The sequence below is a fragment of the Lycorma delicatula genome, chromosome 3 (assembly GCF_047948215.1).
Source record: "Lycorma delicatula isolate Av1 chromosome 3, ASM4794821v1, whole genome shotgun sequence".
In the NCBI taxonomy this organism is placed as follows: Eukaryota; Metazoa; Arthropoda; class Insecta; order Hemiptera; family Fulgoridae; genus Lycorma; species Lycorma delicatula.
The window spans coordinates 53,925,269-53,945,958 of record NC_134457.1 but is presented as its reverse complement, the minus strand read 5'-3'; the positions used below and the strand labels follow the sequence as shown (position 1 = coordinate 53,945,958).

Here is a 20,690-nt window from a genome sequence, read left to right as displayed (position 1 = left end):
TAGAATTTTATAAAGATCATTGTAATTAAAGATCTAACCTTAATTATCATCGTATTATTTTCCAACACGGATTAAGAAATATCACCTAATTCCGCTTCATCCATCTCTTTCCAGAATTTAGGTGGTCTGCCTACACTTCCTCCTACTGGTGGTATTCTATAACTCCTTTGAGAATACATTAATCTTTCTTTGTTCATTGTATTTAGATCAAGTGTTGTTTATATTAATCTTTACAGCTGTGGTCATATAATAAACAATTATGAGTTTCTTCCGTTTTTCCCAGTTGTAATTGTTTCACCTATTCCAAAACTTTCATCTCCGCTGTTTTTAGTCTATCTAGAACTTTCTTTTATTTTTATGTCGATTAGTAAGATTACAGAGCCATACAAAAATATCTCTTTAAAGAACTTAACCTTATGTTTCCTATATTTATTTTAAACTTCCTTCTAGTAATATTACTTAAACCTTAATATCCATGTAAGTCTAACCCTCTTCATGTGTGACACAGCATCCTAAATACCACAATCGAAAATCTTGATCTAGTTACTAAATACTAAATTTGGCCGTTCAGAAATGTTTTTTAAAAGGTTCTACCGCTTGATTTTCATGCTTTATTCAAAACTAAGTTTTTTTTTTAATTTCTAATGTCTACGTTGCAATCTGTTCAAACTGCAAATAATAAGCAACCCCCTAGTCCAATGAGATGAGAATGATATGTATTATATGTCAATGAGGTGTAGTCATGTACAGCCTCAGGTCGACCGTACCTGAAATTTGTGGTTAATTAGGCCCAAGTATCAAAGTACACCGGTATCCACTGTTTAGTATTCAAATTCGTATGAAGTACAAAGTAAAAACAATATATTCGAAAAATGTACTTCGACTCCTACAATATGCCTAGATCATCACCAAAACAAAGAGAATTATCTAACTCTCTTGAGTTTAATCGTATTCGTGAATAAATTTTATGTTTTCAACTATTTTCACGGATAATCAACGTAAAAAATAAATAAAGATGGTGACAGAGAACATCCTTATTTGACACTGACATTAATACCACCAATATTTTGTATGAATGATCTTGCACAGAACATTGTGTAAAGTCAATCAGGTGTATTCCCTGTAGTTATTTCTGATAACTTCTTTTAAATATATCGCAATTCCTCGCCTATTTAGTATCTCCCAGAATATCTGTCTACCAAATCTATTAAATGCCTATTTGTAATGCAACTAAGATACAAATTAACTAAGATACAAATTAACTAAGATACAAATTAACCAAGATACAAAGATCGGTAAATAAAATCCTTTTTCTTTCAGTAATTATTAACTAAAATAAAATTTTATACGGATTTTAAAGAATACGTCTAAGAATGATCGGCCTGAGTCTGTTTCAAGACTACACCTTACTTATATGTCATACAATATCATTCATTCTCATCTCATTGGTCCGTGAGGAAGGAGTTGCTTATTGTTCACTAGTTGAACGAAACCAAGTCAAGGGCTATGAACTGAAGTCGAGTTCACTAGGAATATATTTCGTTGTTGCGAACAACATTTTTGGTGGTATGTTATACAATTGCGAGAAATGTATGAGACATTTATGACACACACGAATCGGTTCTATAAAATGTAGAACTAGACGCGGGGTTCATGCTTCCGCGAACTCAGCTAGTTCAGAGGGCAGCGATGTAACTACTACATCTACTACTGGATCCGGACGTTCAAGATGTCCGGATGAGGTCTGCAGCGAAGGCAAAAGCTGAATTTATAAATCAGTGATGTAAATGTCTAGCGAGGCATTTACATCAGTGGCATCCCAACGAGGCTTGGCTTATTACAATGAGATGTAAAAAGTTAGAGGGCGAAAGACGACTCTCGTTAAAGCCCATCAGGGTTTGGAACGGAGAGGAGTGGTGCGGCAACCAGAAGCGTCACAAGAAGGGTGTCTTCCCCTACAGGGTTGGGATGTTCACTGGTTGAACAGATTGCAACGTACACGTTAGGAAAATAAAATAAAACAAAAATAAAAAAATTGAATCCCAGCCGTCAACTCAAGTATTTGCTGATGAAGAAACACTTTGTGAAAGAAGTATCCTAACACTATCATTTACACAATAAATTCAGCAGGCGTATTTCTTAACACTGGTATGAATTCCTTTTATCTCCTTTACTGAATACCAAAATTATTTTAGACTTTATTTTTCTGAAATTTATATGTAGTCCAGCACAAATTAAAATACGTAACAGACATTATTTTAATTTTTTTCTTCAATAGTTTTATATATATTTTGTTCGCAACACTCGTCTCCTATTCTTAATATTATTAATGTTTCGTTTACAATTTTGCAATAACCAATAAAAAAATCACATTTAATCATTTTTGTTGTCACAACCTTTCTTTCAACCGATGAAAAGCCTTTTTTCCATCAGTTTTAAGATCTCAAAGCAAGAATGGAATTAACATTTAATTAAATGTTTGGAGTTTATCCTTACAAATTATTATACATATAAGCAATTTTCTGTGTCATTCAAGATGCTTGAAACAAATCTAACACGTTATTCTTAGTTCATTAGCTTTTCTACAACACGTCTTTAACTCTATTTTATTCTGAATAATGTACATTTTTTCTAGTTAGAATTTTGTAAAAGAAGTACGCATTCGTCTTTTTTTTACTCTTAATGAGATTACGTAACAAACTGATATGTATTTTTCCTCTTCATAATTTTCCAAACGTTTATTACATTGTAAGAATCGTTTTTCATTAAAAATTAATGAAATTACTGAAAATCATTAAGTTATAAATAACTTTATGATTTTTATTCTTAAGAAACAAAAGCGTTAATTGAAAAGCCAAATTAAATGTTTCTATCAAAAATTTTCCTTCTCTCCTAATTTAATTTGTAAAAATAATATTTGAATACACATAACCTTTTAGAGTGCAGCATTTTTTCTCTATAAATATTTACATTTTCTACCTCTAATTAATTATTAATAATTAAGTGAGCTAAAAGAAAATATTATTTTTCTTATAATGGATTTGTTTTATTGTGTTCATAAAAATATAAATATCTTACAGATTCTTTTAGTTTTCTTAAAAATAGTCTACTTTTAATCTTACGTTTTCTCGTTTTACTACAGATTCTTTTTTCTGAACCGTACAAGTCGTAATTTATAAAACTTCTGTACTTTTATTTTAATCTCGTTGTCGTAGTACAAAACCTCATAACCTATTTACGAACATTCCAAACAATAAATTCTTTTAACGACAGCTTTACATTCTTTTAAGTAATTATCAACAAAAAGCTAGTCTTAAGCTTCATTCCTACTCTGCCATCCACTCTTTTATTTTCAACATGACTAAAATTTTAAAGTTTGCATTACGTAATGAGTATCATAAAAAATGTATTCAACACTAATTACCCTCAAATTTACCAGTATATTTAAAGTCCATTAGCATAAATTGTAAATTACCTAAACTTTAAAAATCAATAGTCACGGTTACATTGAACTGAAGGCAATATGTTAAGTTAGCATCAAGATAAATAATTATAGTCATAATTTGAGGTAAATTGAGTGAAGGTGTCAGTTATACCGTTTGAATTTTAGGGAGCTTAGTAGGTGAACTGAAAAGGTGTTTTCTTCTCAGTAGAGAAGTTAAACGGAAACTACTTCATCCCTCACTACTTCATAGATACATTTGGCATTCATGAGAATGTCAAGTTTTATTCTTTCGAAATAGCTATGCCGTTTCCAGAAGATATTTGTGATCATGTTAAGTCAGTTACAACTGTCACTATTATACTTTTTTAAAAAAAAACACCCAAGTTTTACCATACATACCACACAAATAACTGTCATTCTAAATTGTTAACTATTACTAAAACCGATCCTCTAAGTTTAATGGAAATTCTATTTTATTAAACATAATTTAAAAAACAAAACGTCTCAAGAAAATAGATTTTATTTACGGTACACTAAGTGAGCTGAAGATTTGTCCCCGTCTTTGTCAACCGAACTGTCAGCTAGCTTGACGGGACGGTCGAGCGGGGTTTTTTGTACTATCTAACCAGATGACATCATCCAATTACACATGACACCTTTGTATATAAAATGCAAACGTAACAGGCTAGTAAAATACAATGACTAGTACATTAGACAAAGCAGTTGGCGAGGGACAAACTTTCAGCTCACGTATTGTATATTAAAGAAAAATTAAATTTATTTTTATACCTTAAAGATGGACATTCAATAACTTTATGTTAGGACAGAGCAGACGGTTCATTAAAAAAAAGTAACTTTACGTCTAATAAAAAAATATAATGAAATTGGAAGCTTTTAAATTTTCGTGTAATTTTGCAATTCCAATGATATAATCATAAACTGGCTAGTATGTTTTTATAGTTGAAAACACAATTGCCACTACAGAAATGTACTTGGTTTAAGAAAAATATTCCAAACACATCACCTCATGAAGTATAAGCTTAAACATGAACCCAGATATTATTTAGTGAGAACAACTACGTCTTGTTTTAGTTATTTTTTTTTATTTTCACATTAAAGTAATACTTACATTCTCGATAATTTTTAGGTAGCTAATACAACTTACTCTGTTAAGGCGTACTAAGCCAACATTTAGGGAGTATTTATCCCATTTTCTTTTCTGCTAACAAGCACACAAAGCCAAAAATTTATAACTCAACTGGACAAAAGTGTATACGATTAATTAAAATCTCTTTACTATTTAATCACTATTTTCTAAAAGCAAGCAGTATGAGTCGATAAGGACAGATAAATATCATGGAAAAATAAAAACAGAATTTTAAATTACTGTTTATTTCGGCAATTTTTGTTCAACAAAACTATATAGCGTGCTAGTGATATCCCACATTTAAAGAGATAATAAATAATACCAGTATTATAACAAAATACAGAATGATTTATTATAACTTTTTTTTTTTTTTAATTGCTTCGGTTGTTTTCAACTCAACTACGTACTCTACACTTTTAATAAAATATACGTATTTCTTCTCCAGTAACTTGATAAGCACAGAATCAACTGACATCTAGGTTTAGCCACAAGTTGTCTACCTGCTATTCTTTAACTGTGGCTATGGAACTGAGAATAAATGTTCCAAGTTGTAAACTTAAAGATTTATACCTTTAAATTCCCATGGTTTCAGATAGTACCTGCTATCAGAGCATTTCTTAGATAAAGTAACAAAGTTAATGGATTATTTACTATCATACACATTATTAGTATAATTTAAAAATAAATACAATAACAAAATAGGTTGCACATATTAATTATTAAAAATAATTAAAATCGACAATTAATTGATTTGGATGTACAAAAACCCCGTCTGAAACTTTAATATTATAATGAATTGTTTAATATATAACATAGTCAATTAAAATGATTTGACCGGAAATAAGGAAATTAACGAATTTATTAACGAGACAAATGTATTAACAATCACGTTTATTAATTTACTAAAAAGCGTAAACATTTACTGATTTTTAACAGTGGAAATTTGTTTAAAAATGGAAATATAAGTATGAGTATGAGTACGTGTAAAAAAATATTACGGAGAGCAACAATTTTCTTTCTTTTTTTTTTTTTTGTTCAACCGACTACATTAGCATTTTTGTATTTACGTGTAAAGAAATTAAAGAGCTGTAAATTTAACAACACTTCCTGCTTAGAGATTGATCAATTTGAGAATACTGTACCGTAATTAATTGAGATTTAAAAGATAGAAGTAAAATAAAAATACCCCTCCGATCACTAGTATTAATTTAATCTGAAGGACTAACGCCCAGTAAAGCGCAAATTGTACTAAATTTTTGTAATATTTATTCACCTCTTAATACTCTTACGTTTGGTATTAAAATTAATACCAAATGAATAACAAATATTTTATGTTTATTTATTTTATTCATTTTTTTTTTTTTATTTAAATATTATTTATACAAATAAGTAAGCTACATTCAGATAAGAAGCTTATATATTCCTTATATTTAAATTAAAATACCGAAAAGTTTACTACCCAATATTAAAATAAAATTAAATAAAATGTGAAATTTACATGAAACTACAAGAAAATACTAGTTTCAAAATCAAAAATCTTCTTAAAACAGTATAATGTTTTTTTTTTTTAAATACATTTAAGTGATACATATTCAAGATTAATATTAAATAAAGTCATAAAACACGACTGGATTATTTAGGGTTAAAAAATTACTTTTTTCTAGTTTTCACATATTAAGAATCTTAGAGTAGATAAAATTTTAATTAACATTATAGCATTTAAAATATTAATTTCTCAAACTGGTACCGCTGATATGTTAAATAAATAAATTAACGATTAATATAATCCACCTTACCAGCACGTTGATACATTCTCTAGATCTTTCGGCATACTTGAAAGCCGTCATCAGGAGTTTATATTATTGCATTAAAGTCAAAGTTTAAAAATCATAGTTAAAATGTAAAAACAGTCATGACTGTCCCGATACTACTAGTATGTGTACTAGTAGGACCAGGACAGTCCGAAGTATACTAGTCTAGACACTCCTAGACAAGTACCAGGAGTATACTAGTAGAACCGGGACAGTCATGACTGTTTTTAAATTTTAACTATGATTTTTAAACTTGACTTAAATGCATTAATTTTAACTCCTGATTACGGCTTCCAAGTAAGCCGAAAGATGAAGAGAACGGTGGATTATATTAATTGTTCATTTATTCCTTTAAAATATTAAAAAAGTTTGTATAAAAAAATAAGTTATAATCTTGAAATCCAGTTTGACTTGAAAAGCTTAATGGCATTCAATTCAATTACGTAAGTTAATCTGCATATGCAGTTTGAAACCAACTGCATTTCAATCAGCAAAGGATTATTCTACCTACTTTATTATTACGCTCTCGATAAAAAAATTCAACAACATAAAGAACCAGAATTTATAGCTCTGTTACAGAGAATTCCGGAATCTTAGATTTCGGAAATTTAAAAAAAGATAAAATGGACACCAATATTTTATAAATTATTCAAAATCTCCGTAGCCTCCAAAAAATTACAAAGTTTCTAATTATTTTTGATTCTTAATACTGTGCATGAAAGAAATTACATTCGAAATTAAAAAAAAAAAAAAAAAAATTGTAAAAATTACATTACTTTCTTACTAACCTTAGATTTCGAAAATAACTCAAACTTTGCACAGTTAAATTGATTATTCTTGAATATGAAACCTATGAAAATTTGCATGTCCTATTTGAAAATGCAAAATTTATAATTTTTCATATTTCTAAATTTGTTAAGTCTATATATTGTACTTGTATAATCGTTATTTATCGTTATTGTCATTTCTACTAATTGTTTACGAACAATTTTTATATTCAAGAATGTTTTTCAACTCCTTATAGTGAAACTTTGTAAAGTTTTCCGTTAATAAGTGTGAAAAGACGATCAAAACTTTGGAAAAACAAATATAAATGAAATTATCACTTTCTAAATTTCGTGTACGGAATTATGATCCGGAAAGATTTCAAAGATTGATTAAATTACTTCATAATTGGTTACTCCATAATTGGTACTCCATAACTGGACTTTCGTCCAGGTTCTGCGATTAGGAGGAAGATAATAAACTCCGCTACCCTTGCGTTCTGTTCCGTTCCTGAACGTCATTTGCAAGCAGTTGAAGCTAGTCGATGCGCAAAAAGTGATGGATTCCTTACAGTCAGACGTAAGGTATTGCGCCGTGAATATGAGTGAACTTTCCACAAAACTGCGCTACATTTTAAAATTTTATTTCGATAAAGGCGCAAATGTACCCAGGGCCGTGAAGAAATTTGCGGTGTTTACGGGCAAGATATGTTATCAAAGGTAACAGCCAAAATATAGTTCAGTCGCTTTCGTTCTGGAAATTTCGATGTCCAAGATGGTCTTCGCAGTCAGCGACCAATCAAAGAAAAAGTGAATGATATTCTGACAAAAGTCAAGATAGACCGACATGTAAGCAATCACGATATCTGCAATAACAATTACCAAACAGTGTTAAACGGTTTAGGGAAAGCTGGCTTCAAAAAGAAGCTCAACCTTTGGTTACCACATGAGCTGACTAAGAAACGTTTACTCGATCGAAATTCTATCTGCGAATCTCTACTGAAACGTAACGAAATCGAGCCATTCCTGAAGCGGTTGATCACAAGTGATGAAAAGTGGATAACCTACGACAACAGTGTGCAAAAAAGATCGTGGTCGAAACGAGGAGAAGCTCCAGATGCCCAGGAAGGTTATGCTGCGCGTTTGGTGGGATTGGAAGACCACATCGCGCATCACGATGCGATGTGCATCTTGCACATCATAGTGATGTGAAGTGCATCTTGCAGAGCAGCTCGTGATGCAAGGCAGACAATAGGCTCAAACCTGTACTGTGGTAATTAGCGCGATTACACCTAGCAATTCAAAAGAAACGGCCTGAACTGGTCAACAGAAAGAGTGTCATATACCACGCTGCCAATGCCAGACCGCATACATCTTTAACTATCCGTCGGAAACTGAGAGAACTTGACTGGGAGGTTTTAATGCATCCACCGCATAGAAAAATCCATCAAACTATCATTTGTTTCGGTCTCTGCAGAACTCCCTAAATAGTGTTAAGGTGATTTCAAAAGAGGCTTGCGAAAACCACTTGTCACAATTTTATTGACCAGAAACCACAGCAGTTCTATAGCAACGGGATTATAGTGTTGCCGAAAAAATGACAGAAGTCATAAAAAAAAAGTGGTGCATATGTGGTCTCATAATTTTATTTTCCAATAACAATAAATGTATTCTCAATTTTGACCTCCAAAGCCTCAGTATGTTTTAGACAACCTGATATATATTAGATTGGGACTGATGGCTTTAAGGATAAATTATCTAATCAAAAAACGATGGGGTAACACAAGAATTTGACGATGAAATGGGAATTTTAATACGTATTACGTATTCTGTAAACACTGTAAATGTATACATATATTTAATTTATTAAACATTATAAACCATTCCGATAAATATAGTAATGTATGATAATTGTTTTAAACTATCAGACACAGATAAAAAGAAGAATTCTTACAAACAACGCTTTAGAGAAATATTACCATTCTGGAAATAAATTTAAAAAACTGTTACATTTTGTAATTAAGTTCCGAACTTATACGATTCACATAACTTTTTTATAATGTATATCCTCAATTTAAAACAAAATTTATCCTCTAATATTGAAAAAAATCTTTGAAGGGAAGAAAAGACGACTATTTTAATGAACTTCCTATACTGTGAACCCTTTTTTTTTCGCTTCCCTACGGGAATTTCCTGGTTTATTTTAATTGCTACAAGTAATCTTAACCAAAAGCAATGTACGAATGTCTACCCAACTTCGTTAATTGTTTATGATAACTTACATTAGTATAATGAAAAGGAGGACTTTTTCCCCTTTTTTTCTGTAGGTTAGCCTCAGAGGATATACCATTAAGTAACAAAAATTTATTTAAAGCATTTAATTTTTTTTTTTTTTTTTTTTTTTTTTTTTAAATTAAATTCAGTTAAAATATTAAGAGTTTTAACATTAAAAAAAATTTAATTTTATGAAATTAAGTATTTTTTTTAATGCATCAAAACATAGGCTAAATCCTAAGTACCACAATTTTGCGCCTAAGTATCTAAATTCGTTAGGTAGGAAGTTCCTTTGATGACATTAATTAATTAATTATTTTAAGTACTCAATCGATTAGATAATTCCTATTAAGCTATTGCCTAATGAATTCCAATACTTAAGGTATTTACCCAGACAGTTCAAGTTATATAATATACCGAAATAAAACTTAAAAAAATATAACGCGACTAAATCACTTATAAATCACGATGCTTTTAATTTATTATATATATGTAGCTTAGAAGCAAAAAATAGGTCAATGAAAATTAAATAAAAGAAGTACTTGAAAATATTAATTAAAGATATTTTTCACTCGATTTACTTCTTGTAATTTTACTTTTAATAACTTTTCCCCTATTGAAATTAAGAAAACTTTTCCTGGTTCGTTATCAAAAGTGTTTTCATTATCAGCCCATGAGTACCATTATGGAACGCCACTTGTGCTCTCCAAGCTGGAGTTTGATATGTTATGAAAGGTCATTGACTTCAACAGAGCGTTGAGTTTTTCCATTTAAATGTAGCTTGTACGTTTCGTGCTCTTAAGTACGCGTGCTCACAGAAAGTGAAAGGAATGGGAGATTTTATTAACAGTTTGATTAAAAAAGCAAAGTACTACCGGATTCAAAGTAACGGCTATATCTACGCATGTTTTTCCACAATTAAGATAACAGCGGAAATTTTTAAACGTTTTTCTTAATTTAAAATTACTCAATATTATATAAAAAATAAAATGATATTAACTACATATTTAAACGAATGTCCATAGATTTATGACGGAAGACCCACTAGCAGATCAGCGTGACGCGAAAAGATTTTCGATTTTGAAACTCACGTTTTCTGACTCATAAAAATTGCGGTGAAAGGGAAAAATACCCTGCGTTTTCTATGGTTGTGACATTAATGAAATTCTTTAAACAAAATAAATCCCTTTTTACAAAAACGAGTTCAAACACTTTTTGCAGAGAGATTCAAGTAACTATTTTTAACAAATACGTGCACAGAATGAACAAACAAATTTTAGAGATCAAAGTTTTATCTATCACCTATCGGTTGCTGATCCAAATCGACCTATCGATTGGTAATCTCTCTTTCCATTTCCTGTATCCCCTACCGGAGTAGACTAATAGACTATTAGTTTAGTACTCAGTACTCAGTACTGTTGAAAAAACAGTGAATATAATATTATCATGAGACTAATAAACAGTACTCCACTTAAAATTATATTGAATTGTAGAACCAATGCGCTCCCCTTTCCGGAGAAGTCTGCGATTTTTTCTTTGGAGGGTTTATTAAGAATCAAAGTGTATGTGCTACTGTTACCGGCTGACCTACCCGACTTGAAATACAGGACTGAAAGAGCTGTCGCATCCATTACTCCAGACTTGATGATTAAAATACGGGATGAACTCTACGATCGGCTGGATATGTGCCGTGTGCCAAATGGTGCTCACATTAACACATAGAAAAACAGTTTGAGTTGTTCTTTCATTTCATGTATAATTAATCAATGTAAGTAAAACTTAATAAATACTACATAACTTTAAAACCCCGAAATTCGTTTTGAAACACACTATATTGAATATAGCAATTAAAAATACAACATGCATTCATTTTTTAAATATATTAATGTTTTATAATTGTACGATTTTATTACTAAAAAATCAATTTTATTTTCTAATATAAACACACATTTAATTCTTTTCATCAATTATCATAAATATGTTTCTGCTTAGTTTAAAATTAATGAATTCTATTAAAATACAGATATATAATTTACGAGCGTAAATATTACTTAAGCACATCTAATACCACAAAATTATTAATGCGTAAGCAGTAATTCTCAACAAAGAAAATGACTTTTTTTTTCATTTTTTATTTATTCTTTATTTTTATTTTTTTAGAAAGAAAATAGTTAATCATTATCACAAATGTAAATTTTTTCTCGGATAAATTTTAATGAAATTATCCCCACCACGTATTTTTGTTTTCATCTCCGCGTTTCATTTCCTTTTATAACCTTTCTATACATAAATGAGTCGGTATCCTAACCACTACATCTTCTTATATCTCATCTTCTATGATTTTTCTTGTTTTCCACCCGAATCCTTCATAAAATGTACTGGTACGTACCTTAATAAGCTTCCACGTTTTTATAACCTTAATACTTGTTATCTTTTACTCCTTTCATTACACTTATATGGATTTGGTCGGTTCAAATTAACTCTCTCTCTTTTTTCACTCTTTTTTATTCTCTCTTTTTTTTAAATAAAATCACATCAGTAATATTTCAGTTTTTTATATATATATATATAGTTTTGCTTGTTTAATATCACAGTTTAACCCATCTAACCGGTTGAAGGATCGCATAAAAAATAAAGTTACATCCGTTCCCAAAAATATTTTCTTAGCAATAAAAGTTGAAAAAATAAGCGTTTGCAAAAAAAATCAAATTTTCTTAATAATAAAAAAAAGTATATATATATATATATATATATATATATATATATATATATATATATATATATATGCACACACACACACACACACACACACACACATCATTAGAAGAGAAAATACGACATACGTCTTAAATTTCTCGCGTTGGACCAGCTATCTATTAGGACAAACCAGTTATAAAACTGAAGTTCATAGAAAGGAATATATTAATTTTCATTTCATACATTGTATGTTTACTTGCTCAAAATTTATTTGTATTTGATATTCTACCATTAATTTACCGTTATATTCTCAACCTAGCACACAGTTATATTCCTCAGTGTATTAAATCTTGTCAGTTGATATAAAAATTATTTTTTACTTTTTACCTGACTAGGCAGAATAAAATTTTTTACATGATTTATTGTGGATTTCTCTGTAATCAATAATATTTTTCATTAAACGTATTATTTGCAATAATAATCCTATTCATAATTAAGAATAGTATTTTTCTCCCAATTATGTTTTTATTCATTAAAAAAATATTTCTGACTTCGGCAATCTATTTACTTCTAAACTTTTAATAATTCCAATATAATTAGTTGCGGATCGAAATTTATTCAGTATGAAACGGATATGCCCAACTGAACATGGAGATAGATTTTTGATGCTACTGTTCTCATAAACCACCATCTCAACTACTATTCTGGAGCAGTTTTCGATTTTTCTACATTGTACCTCGAAATAAATTCAGTCGATTGTGTAAGCCAACCAACTGAATTCAGTTAAGGATTTAGAGGAAAAGACAAAAGTACTTAATTTATTATTTAAGTAGCTTAATGATTTAATTATCTTATTACTGTATAAAAAAAATCTTATTCTATAAAAAAAAATATTGTTCTTTTACGATCGTTAGGAAAACCAGTTGTAGCGGCAGTCTAAAATAATGACTGTCCATCGTTAGAACAATGCGTTACAAAAGAAAAAAGTCAGATTACAATAATTATGAGAATCCTTTACCTTTACTTATTAAGTCGTATAATTCTCCTCGTTTTCTAAAATATTTATTTCACTGACTACGCCTTATTATTCTAAATTTAAAAAAATTAAAATTCTAATCCGAATATCCGTCCCATTTTTTTTTTTTTTTTTTTTTGGGGGGTGAAACCTCTGATTGTTTAAGTAATAAGTTATTCAAAACCAACTATACTGTGAATGAGGGTTATATCAAGATACGTTTAAAAATTTGAGTATGATTATTCTAATTCTTTGGAAATGCTGTTATCTGAAAGAATAAAATAATCTTTTTTCTTCTACTTTTTAATGAAATGAGAATAAAATATCCTTATCAGATAAGTCCTGGTTAAAAACAAAACAACTGAAAAATAATCTTTCTTAATATTATAAAATAATTAAGATAAAATGATTTTAGACGGATTTTTAAGAAAGCACGACTAAATTCATGAACAGACTACGGAAATATTTTTTATCTCTTTTTATAATAAGACAGCTATATAGCTATATAGACAGCTATAATCTTGTAATATTTACGATAGAGTAGTTGAAATTTTGTTTAAAGAATAATCTGTTATCAGATACCACCTAAAAAAAAGTTTTGTTCAATATTATAACAAACTGAACCAAATAAGAAAATATTCCGATTGTTTCAATTTGTTTTGTTTGTTCGCGCACCAGCTAAGAGGTAATTTTGCATATTTTTTTTATAATTGAAATTTTTACGTTATGTTTAATTTTAAATAGTCATTATTTCCCTTTCTAATAAAAAAAAAATGTTGAAAATTTATTAGATAAGCTTGAAAACTATAAAAATATTGAGAAAAGAATGAAATTTCCAAAACTAAAGTTTTTACGAATTTTTTTTTTTTAATATTTAACAAATAATCAACTTCTATTGGTGAAAGTGTTTTTTTTAACTGGGGAAAAATCTGATTAACAATTATTTAGTAACATAAATATTAAATTACATAAAATGTGAAACAAGTTTCATTAAAAACATTTTACACGTCTTACCGGAGTTTCAGCAATAACGTTTTTGATAATTATTACTATAATTTGTCTCACGAAAACGTGCAACAAACCAAAACATATAACGTATGAAGATTCAAATTATTTTTTAATCTCAATGTATTTCATCAATACGGAATAACCTCCTGCCTGTTGAATTATTATCATTATTTTCCAAATTTATCACTACAATTTATCTTCAATAATATTTTCACAAAAACTATCTGCTCGCTTCCTATGCTTTTTTTATCTTTTTTTTTTAATGTTGAATGCAATTTTTCCAAGCATTTGCATCTATTTTATTAACAACATTAATAAATCTTTTACGTCACTTAACTTAGTGTTGTGTTATTACTCCCAGTGTAGCATTTGACTTGCACCCATATCAATTCTATCGAAAAAAAATTGCAATAGTAAGGAGGAAGAATCACACGACATATTTTTTTTATTTTGCGATTTCACCTGCTTGATAATGAATATATTCTTATTTAACTAATTTTACTATTTTTAAAAGTTCTACTTTTAACATGGCTTCGACGTACGTAATTTTGGCAATCATTTGGCAATTTCCGATTTCCGTACGAAGCGTTTGGAATTTTTATAGTTTTCAGACAGTGGTACGGCGCATTATACATTACTACGACGGATTCTTTAGCAACAATTTCGAAATTTTTTTATACTACCGCATAAAATTGTCACCATTCATTTTATCCTGATACTCTTGGGAACATCTCGATCCAAATACTCACAAAACACCGTTCAAAACCCACATTTTCACATTCTACGTGCGTTACTATTAATCCTTTACCTTTTCCAGCCGGGGTTTTCACCCCAGTTGACAAAACTTTCATAAAAACATCTTTTGCAGTATTACTTTATCCACCCGTACCTTTTCCTTTACATGTTCCGCATTAACCCGACTTTCATCTAGACAATAAATTGTCTTATCCTCTTCACGAAATCTTTTATTTTCGCTTAAATATTTCCTACGCCATGAAATAATATGTTTATCTTTAATCAATAAAAACATTATTTTTTTTGTACACGAACCGAAAATTTATTGATTTAAAAGACAATGTAATAATATACTTCTAAAAAAAATTTGGCAGTTCAGTATTAGCATTCACAACATTTAATATTCTGTCCAAGTTAGAAAGCTCATTATTGAAATAAAACAAATGAACTTTTTTTTTGATAGCGGTTTTAGTAAAATCGTCTAACTTTTCAAACTTTTTCGAGTGTTTTTAGAGATAACATGTTTATCATCAATTTTGTGTTTCTTTAATATACTAAAGACAGTTCTTTCGCTAACAACTTTTGCATTACTTGCTTTCCGGGTCAATGACTGACTGCAGTTTCTGGGTTATCTTGTTTTAAGGTTATATACTCGTATATACATTAATAGTTTTTTTCGGAGCTACTTAAGGGTTTTCCCGGTTAATGTTTCACAACAGAATCACTTATCGTTAAAATCCGATTGGCACAAAAACACAGGGTAGATTAAAATTAATGAAAAAAAGGTTGAATAAAGCCCTTATAAAAATGAAGTATAAAACTGTATCGTACCGAACACAGTAACACGATAACGTAGATTGAAATATATTTTTTTTACTGAATTGAATAATTTTTTGAAGCATTACAAATGATGTCATCGTAATTAAACATCAAACAAAGACTCGACAAAATTTTTAATTACTTATCATCGGCATGTCACGACGCCATACAAGTGATAGCATACAAAATATTATTACACGCATAAAGCAATAATTGCACCTGCACGTGGGAGGAACAGAATGATTCAGCCTAAACTACTGAGATATTAGTCATACATGCTGATTTCATATTTATATCTGCTGTACCGTTTCGTGAGACGGACTATAAGTAACAGCTCTATATTTGTATACTGCTGATGTATAGGATGGATAAATGAAATATAACATATTTTAATTTAATTAACAGGAAAAAGTTTAATTAATATAGTCCATATTATAATAGTCTATAATAATAATAATAATTAATATAGTCCATAAAAAATCGATCAAACTATTTTTATTTTATTTTTTTTTTTTTTTGTTTCGATGAATCGGAGAGCATTATTTACGGGTAAAGTGTCGGACTCGCTAACAGGTTCCGCAAGATTTTATTAAAACGTTCAAACTATTAAGCCACTTAAAAGTTAACCGAGTTGTTTCTATAAGTAATCAACTCAGCAATAACTAACCAAGCAATAAAAGTTTAATTTTTTTCAATTTTTGCATTTATGCTTTGAAATGCATAAATTTTTTATTAAATGCTTTAATTTTGTTTTCAAAAACGTTCAAGTAAACAGCCGATTTATATTTTTGTTAAAACTGCTTATTATAACGTTTTGTTCTGTTTAGCCTCCGGGAATCACCGTCAGGTATTTACTTCAGAGGATGATATATATTTGTGAAAGTGAAGTGTAGTCTTGTACAGTCTCAGGTCGACCATTTCTGAGATATGTGGTACTTATTATAACTTAATTTTATAATCATACACTAAGGAAATTCTCTTTAAAATGAACCAAGTATTATATAAACACGATTTCCTTATTTTATTTTTGGAATATTTAAACCGTCAAGTTTTACATCAAACATCGCTTAATAATTCAAGAAAAAAATGTTTAGTCTAAACTGTAAATTACTTATGTCTTATGTAAACATCTATTTCAACAATATTTACTTCTCTTTTATTCCTATTGTAATCTATTAATTAAAACTATAAAAGGAAGCAAAAATATAAAAAATCAGGGCAGATTCATTGCGAAATGATGAGGTTTTTTGGAACGAAAGATAAACAATGAGACAATATCACAGTAATTTAATCAAAAATTGTCTTGCAAAAAATTACAAGTTATAATGTAAAAAATATATTTTTTTATTACAAAAGTTTAGTAGATAAACACGTATGTGCAGTATTGTTCAATTATTATTGATTTAATATTAATATTAGAAGAAACTTTATCATTTTGTATTTCATAAATCATACTTTTCTCTTTTTTGTTTGTCCACTCTGTCCAGTAAAAGAAAACGCCTAAGTCTGGATGTTATAACGTCTAACAGTTACAAAAAAAAACAATAAAATATATATCAAATTAAGTCAGTTTGTTTTACATTATTTTATTAAAGTTCGTTTAAACAAGATACGCGTCATTTAGTCAGTAGGTTAACCACATACTGCACAGATTTTTTTTTATAGAAGTTACAGAGGTCTCAAATTGCATGCATCATAAAAAACAGTATTTTATAACAATGCTTAACAAGCAGCACTGCTTTGGTATCTATTATATTTTTGTATGTGTTTTTTTTTTTACTTTAGTTACATAATAACAATTCCTAAATTATAGCCGAACTCTATAGTAGTTTTTATTTATTTGTTTTATTTCATTCTACTAAGAATTTTTCTGCAGTATACCTAAACAATTAATTACAAGTATTTTGTTAATTTATTATACCTGTTCCGTTAGTTGGACCTTGATTATAAAATGACAGCCCAGCTAAAGGTTGACGTAAACAAAGCGATCCTTGATCTGACAGGTATCATGTATCTAAACAATAAATAATCTTTAAAAAATATCTACAGTATCGCCCCCAGATTTGTTATAACGTATTAGCGCTACATGACACATCATCACATCTATTCAGGCGATTGCTGGTTGTTTCATTTATTTTACATTAGTCGCGTTACATATTTTCTGATAGGTTTGAAGCTTAATAATAATAGTAAAATATGAGATTTCATATTTTATTCTCGGTTACTTCTCTGTTACCATTAATAATAAAAGTAATGCATGTAATTGCTTGCAATTCATCACATTTCTAAAATTATTCTTCAAAAAAATAACAGAGTTGTTATACTTTCCTGGCAATGGTTATTTATTCTTATACAGTGGAAAAATAATTATACATGAAAAAAAATTAAAAACTGTATACTTTTTTCTGCTCCCCGCCCCCAAAATCACCTCCCAAGAGAATTGATTTTCTAGATTGATTTACTACGTTAAATATAATAAACTAAAAAAAGATTTTTCACTGAAAAATGTACAACCAATAAGAGATTACCTACGATTTATTTTTTGGGGTTAGGGGTGAATTATGATGAAATTTTACTGTAATATTATAATTAAAGTTTTAAATAAACCAAAAAAGATTTTAAAAGATTTCATTTTTTTTAAAAATACTTTTATTATATATTCTATCAACAATTAAAGTCATTAGCGACTTATCAGTGTAATGTAACTGTACCGGTAAATTTGTAGTCTTGAACAAACTCAGGTCGACTACTCCTGAGAGGTGAGGTTAATTGAAACCTAACCACCGAAGAACACCGGTGTCCACGATCTAGTATTGAAATCCGAATAAAAGTAACTCCCAAGTATTCTATTTTTTTTTCTTTTGCACTGCTGTTAAATCTAAGACAACAAAAAACATTCCTAAAAATATGCAATAAATAAAAGAATAGTTTTTTTTCAATTTTGGTGGACGGGTGAGAATTTTTTGGGGAAAAATGTTTTAAAATAATAGTAAGATAAGTATTGTCATATGTTCTGAGCTTAATATAAAATGTTATATTTGCAAAATTTTGAGAAAATTAGCCCCAAAGAAACTATCTACCTCACTTCTTGGAAATATTGATTCCAAATTTTTACCAACAGACTGTCCTTCATATACCAGTTTCTATGCCATAATTCATTAAACATCGGTTTATTCAGTCAAATGTTGATAAGCTTCAACATGTATACATGTACGTAAGTACAAACATCATCGCCACTTTTTTTTGGCGTCCCTAAGTCATTAAACGTCAAAAAATGCAAAAAAAACCTTACCCCATTTTTTGACTGATTACCATACTTTCCCTTCTTGCAAAACAAGTTCTAGAGCTTTGATGACACGAAAAAAAAATTTTAAAAACTAAGAAAAGCATTCATTTTTTATTATTTTTTTTTTTATAACGTAACGCCTTTACGAAACACGCAAATAAAATCTACAAGTAAATCTTACTGACCTCTAAATTATGAACTTTTATCATTTTCTCTACCCAATTTGGCCTATCTTGGATTAGTGGTTCTTTTTTTTTTTTTTTGTTATTACCCGTTCTTCAAATAACACCTACAACAATCAGTAACGGTGATTTTTTTTAAATTTAATACATAGATATTCGTTTTGTTTTAAAAGTTGTGAAAATGTGTATAATAACTAAATATAACTCATAAAATTATCTTACAAATGACCGGAGAAAAATTTCTTTTTAAAAATCCGATGTAATAACTTTGAATAAATAAATTATTTTAATAGAAAATTTCTTTCTCTTTTTTAAATTATCTATATAAATAAAAATGTAAAATGTAAATGTTCGTTTGTTCAAAATCTTAAATCTCCGAAAGTTCTTCACCGATTGCTTTGAAATTTTGACACAACGTTGTATTCGAATAACGCGTGTTTTTATATACCTACTATCTATATACCTAAGATGTCACACCTGTGACAAGTAAAAACATGCTTTAAAAAAAAAAAAACAGCGCTATCAGTTGGACGTAAAAGCAATACACGCTGAACTAAATATTTTACGATTCTATTTCAATATTTCCGATATGTATGTCCGCCATAGACTAAAAAAATTACTGGACACGGGGAAAATGGGAGAAAGGAAAAAATCGGAAAAGGGAAATAGGGAAAAATCGAAAAAGGTAAAAGGGAAGAAGAGGAAAATTAAAATAAGAAAAAGGGGGAAACAGGGAAAAGGAAATGGAAAGAGGAAAGAAGAAAAAGTAAAAGAGGAAGGAGGAAAGGGGAATAAGGGGGAAGAAAATTGGAGAAGGAAATGGAAAGGAGGAGGAAAGGGGGAAATAGGAAGTGAAATGGGGAAAGGGAATATGGTAAAATTAAAATAAAAACAAGGAATGGAGTAAAAGGAAAAGGGGTAAAAGGGAAAGATTAGATTTTGTGAAGTTCTGTAATGTTCATTTTGTTAAAGTTTTATCAAACTTTCAATTGTGTTCAATCAATCTATATATATAGTCAAATCTAGCAATAGTGAAGCATTTCCGAGTCTGCTAGTATAAAATATATAAATACATATTTAAATACAGAACATGATATCGCATATCGAATTAGAAAATAGAGAAAAATAAGCTTTTCAAGCAAAGAGCATCATGAAGATATTGAAAAATATTCAACTTATACCTTGTTTTATTTTTTAGGTATGGAACGATTATCAGTTACAATGGGATGAAGCGGATTATGGAGGGATAGGAGTACTAAGGCTACCGCCTGATAAGGTTTGGAAACCTGACATTGTTCTTTTTAACAAGTAAGTATGAAAAATATTATCATTAATCTTCATTTAATTTACGAATATTATATTAAATTAGATTTCTTATATCATATGAATTTTTATTAAACAATTATTCGCATAATGGAAATAGAAAAGTCTTTTGCAACCACTTAAGTTTATTTTAAAAAATTTCAACCAAAATTAAATCGATATTAGATTTAGAATACGGATTTAT

The 20,690-nt window shown here is 29.0% G+C and overlaps 1 protein-coding gene and 1 long non-coding RNA gene across 5 annotated transcripts in view; one reads left to right on the top strand and one right to left on the bottom strand.

The window, feature by feature from the left end:
- Positions 1 to 20,690, bottom strand: part of LOC142321604 (uncharacterized) — an 816,200-nt gene that overhangs the window by 689,499 nt on the left and 106,011 nt on the right. The gene's annotated exons all lie outside the window — the stretch shown is intronic.
- nAChRbeta1 (nicotinic acetylcholine receptor beta1) overlaps positions 1 to 20,690 on the top strand; it is a 356,989-nt gene that overhangs the window by 269,778 nt on the left and 66,521 nt on the right. The window contains exon 4 of the mRNA XM_075359825.1: positions 20,382 to 20,491. Coding sequence (XP_075215940.1) covers positions 20,382 to 20,491 — 110 coding nt within the window. The remainder of the gene's footprint in view (positions 1 to 20,381; positions 20,492 to 20,690) is intronic.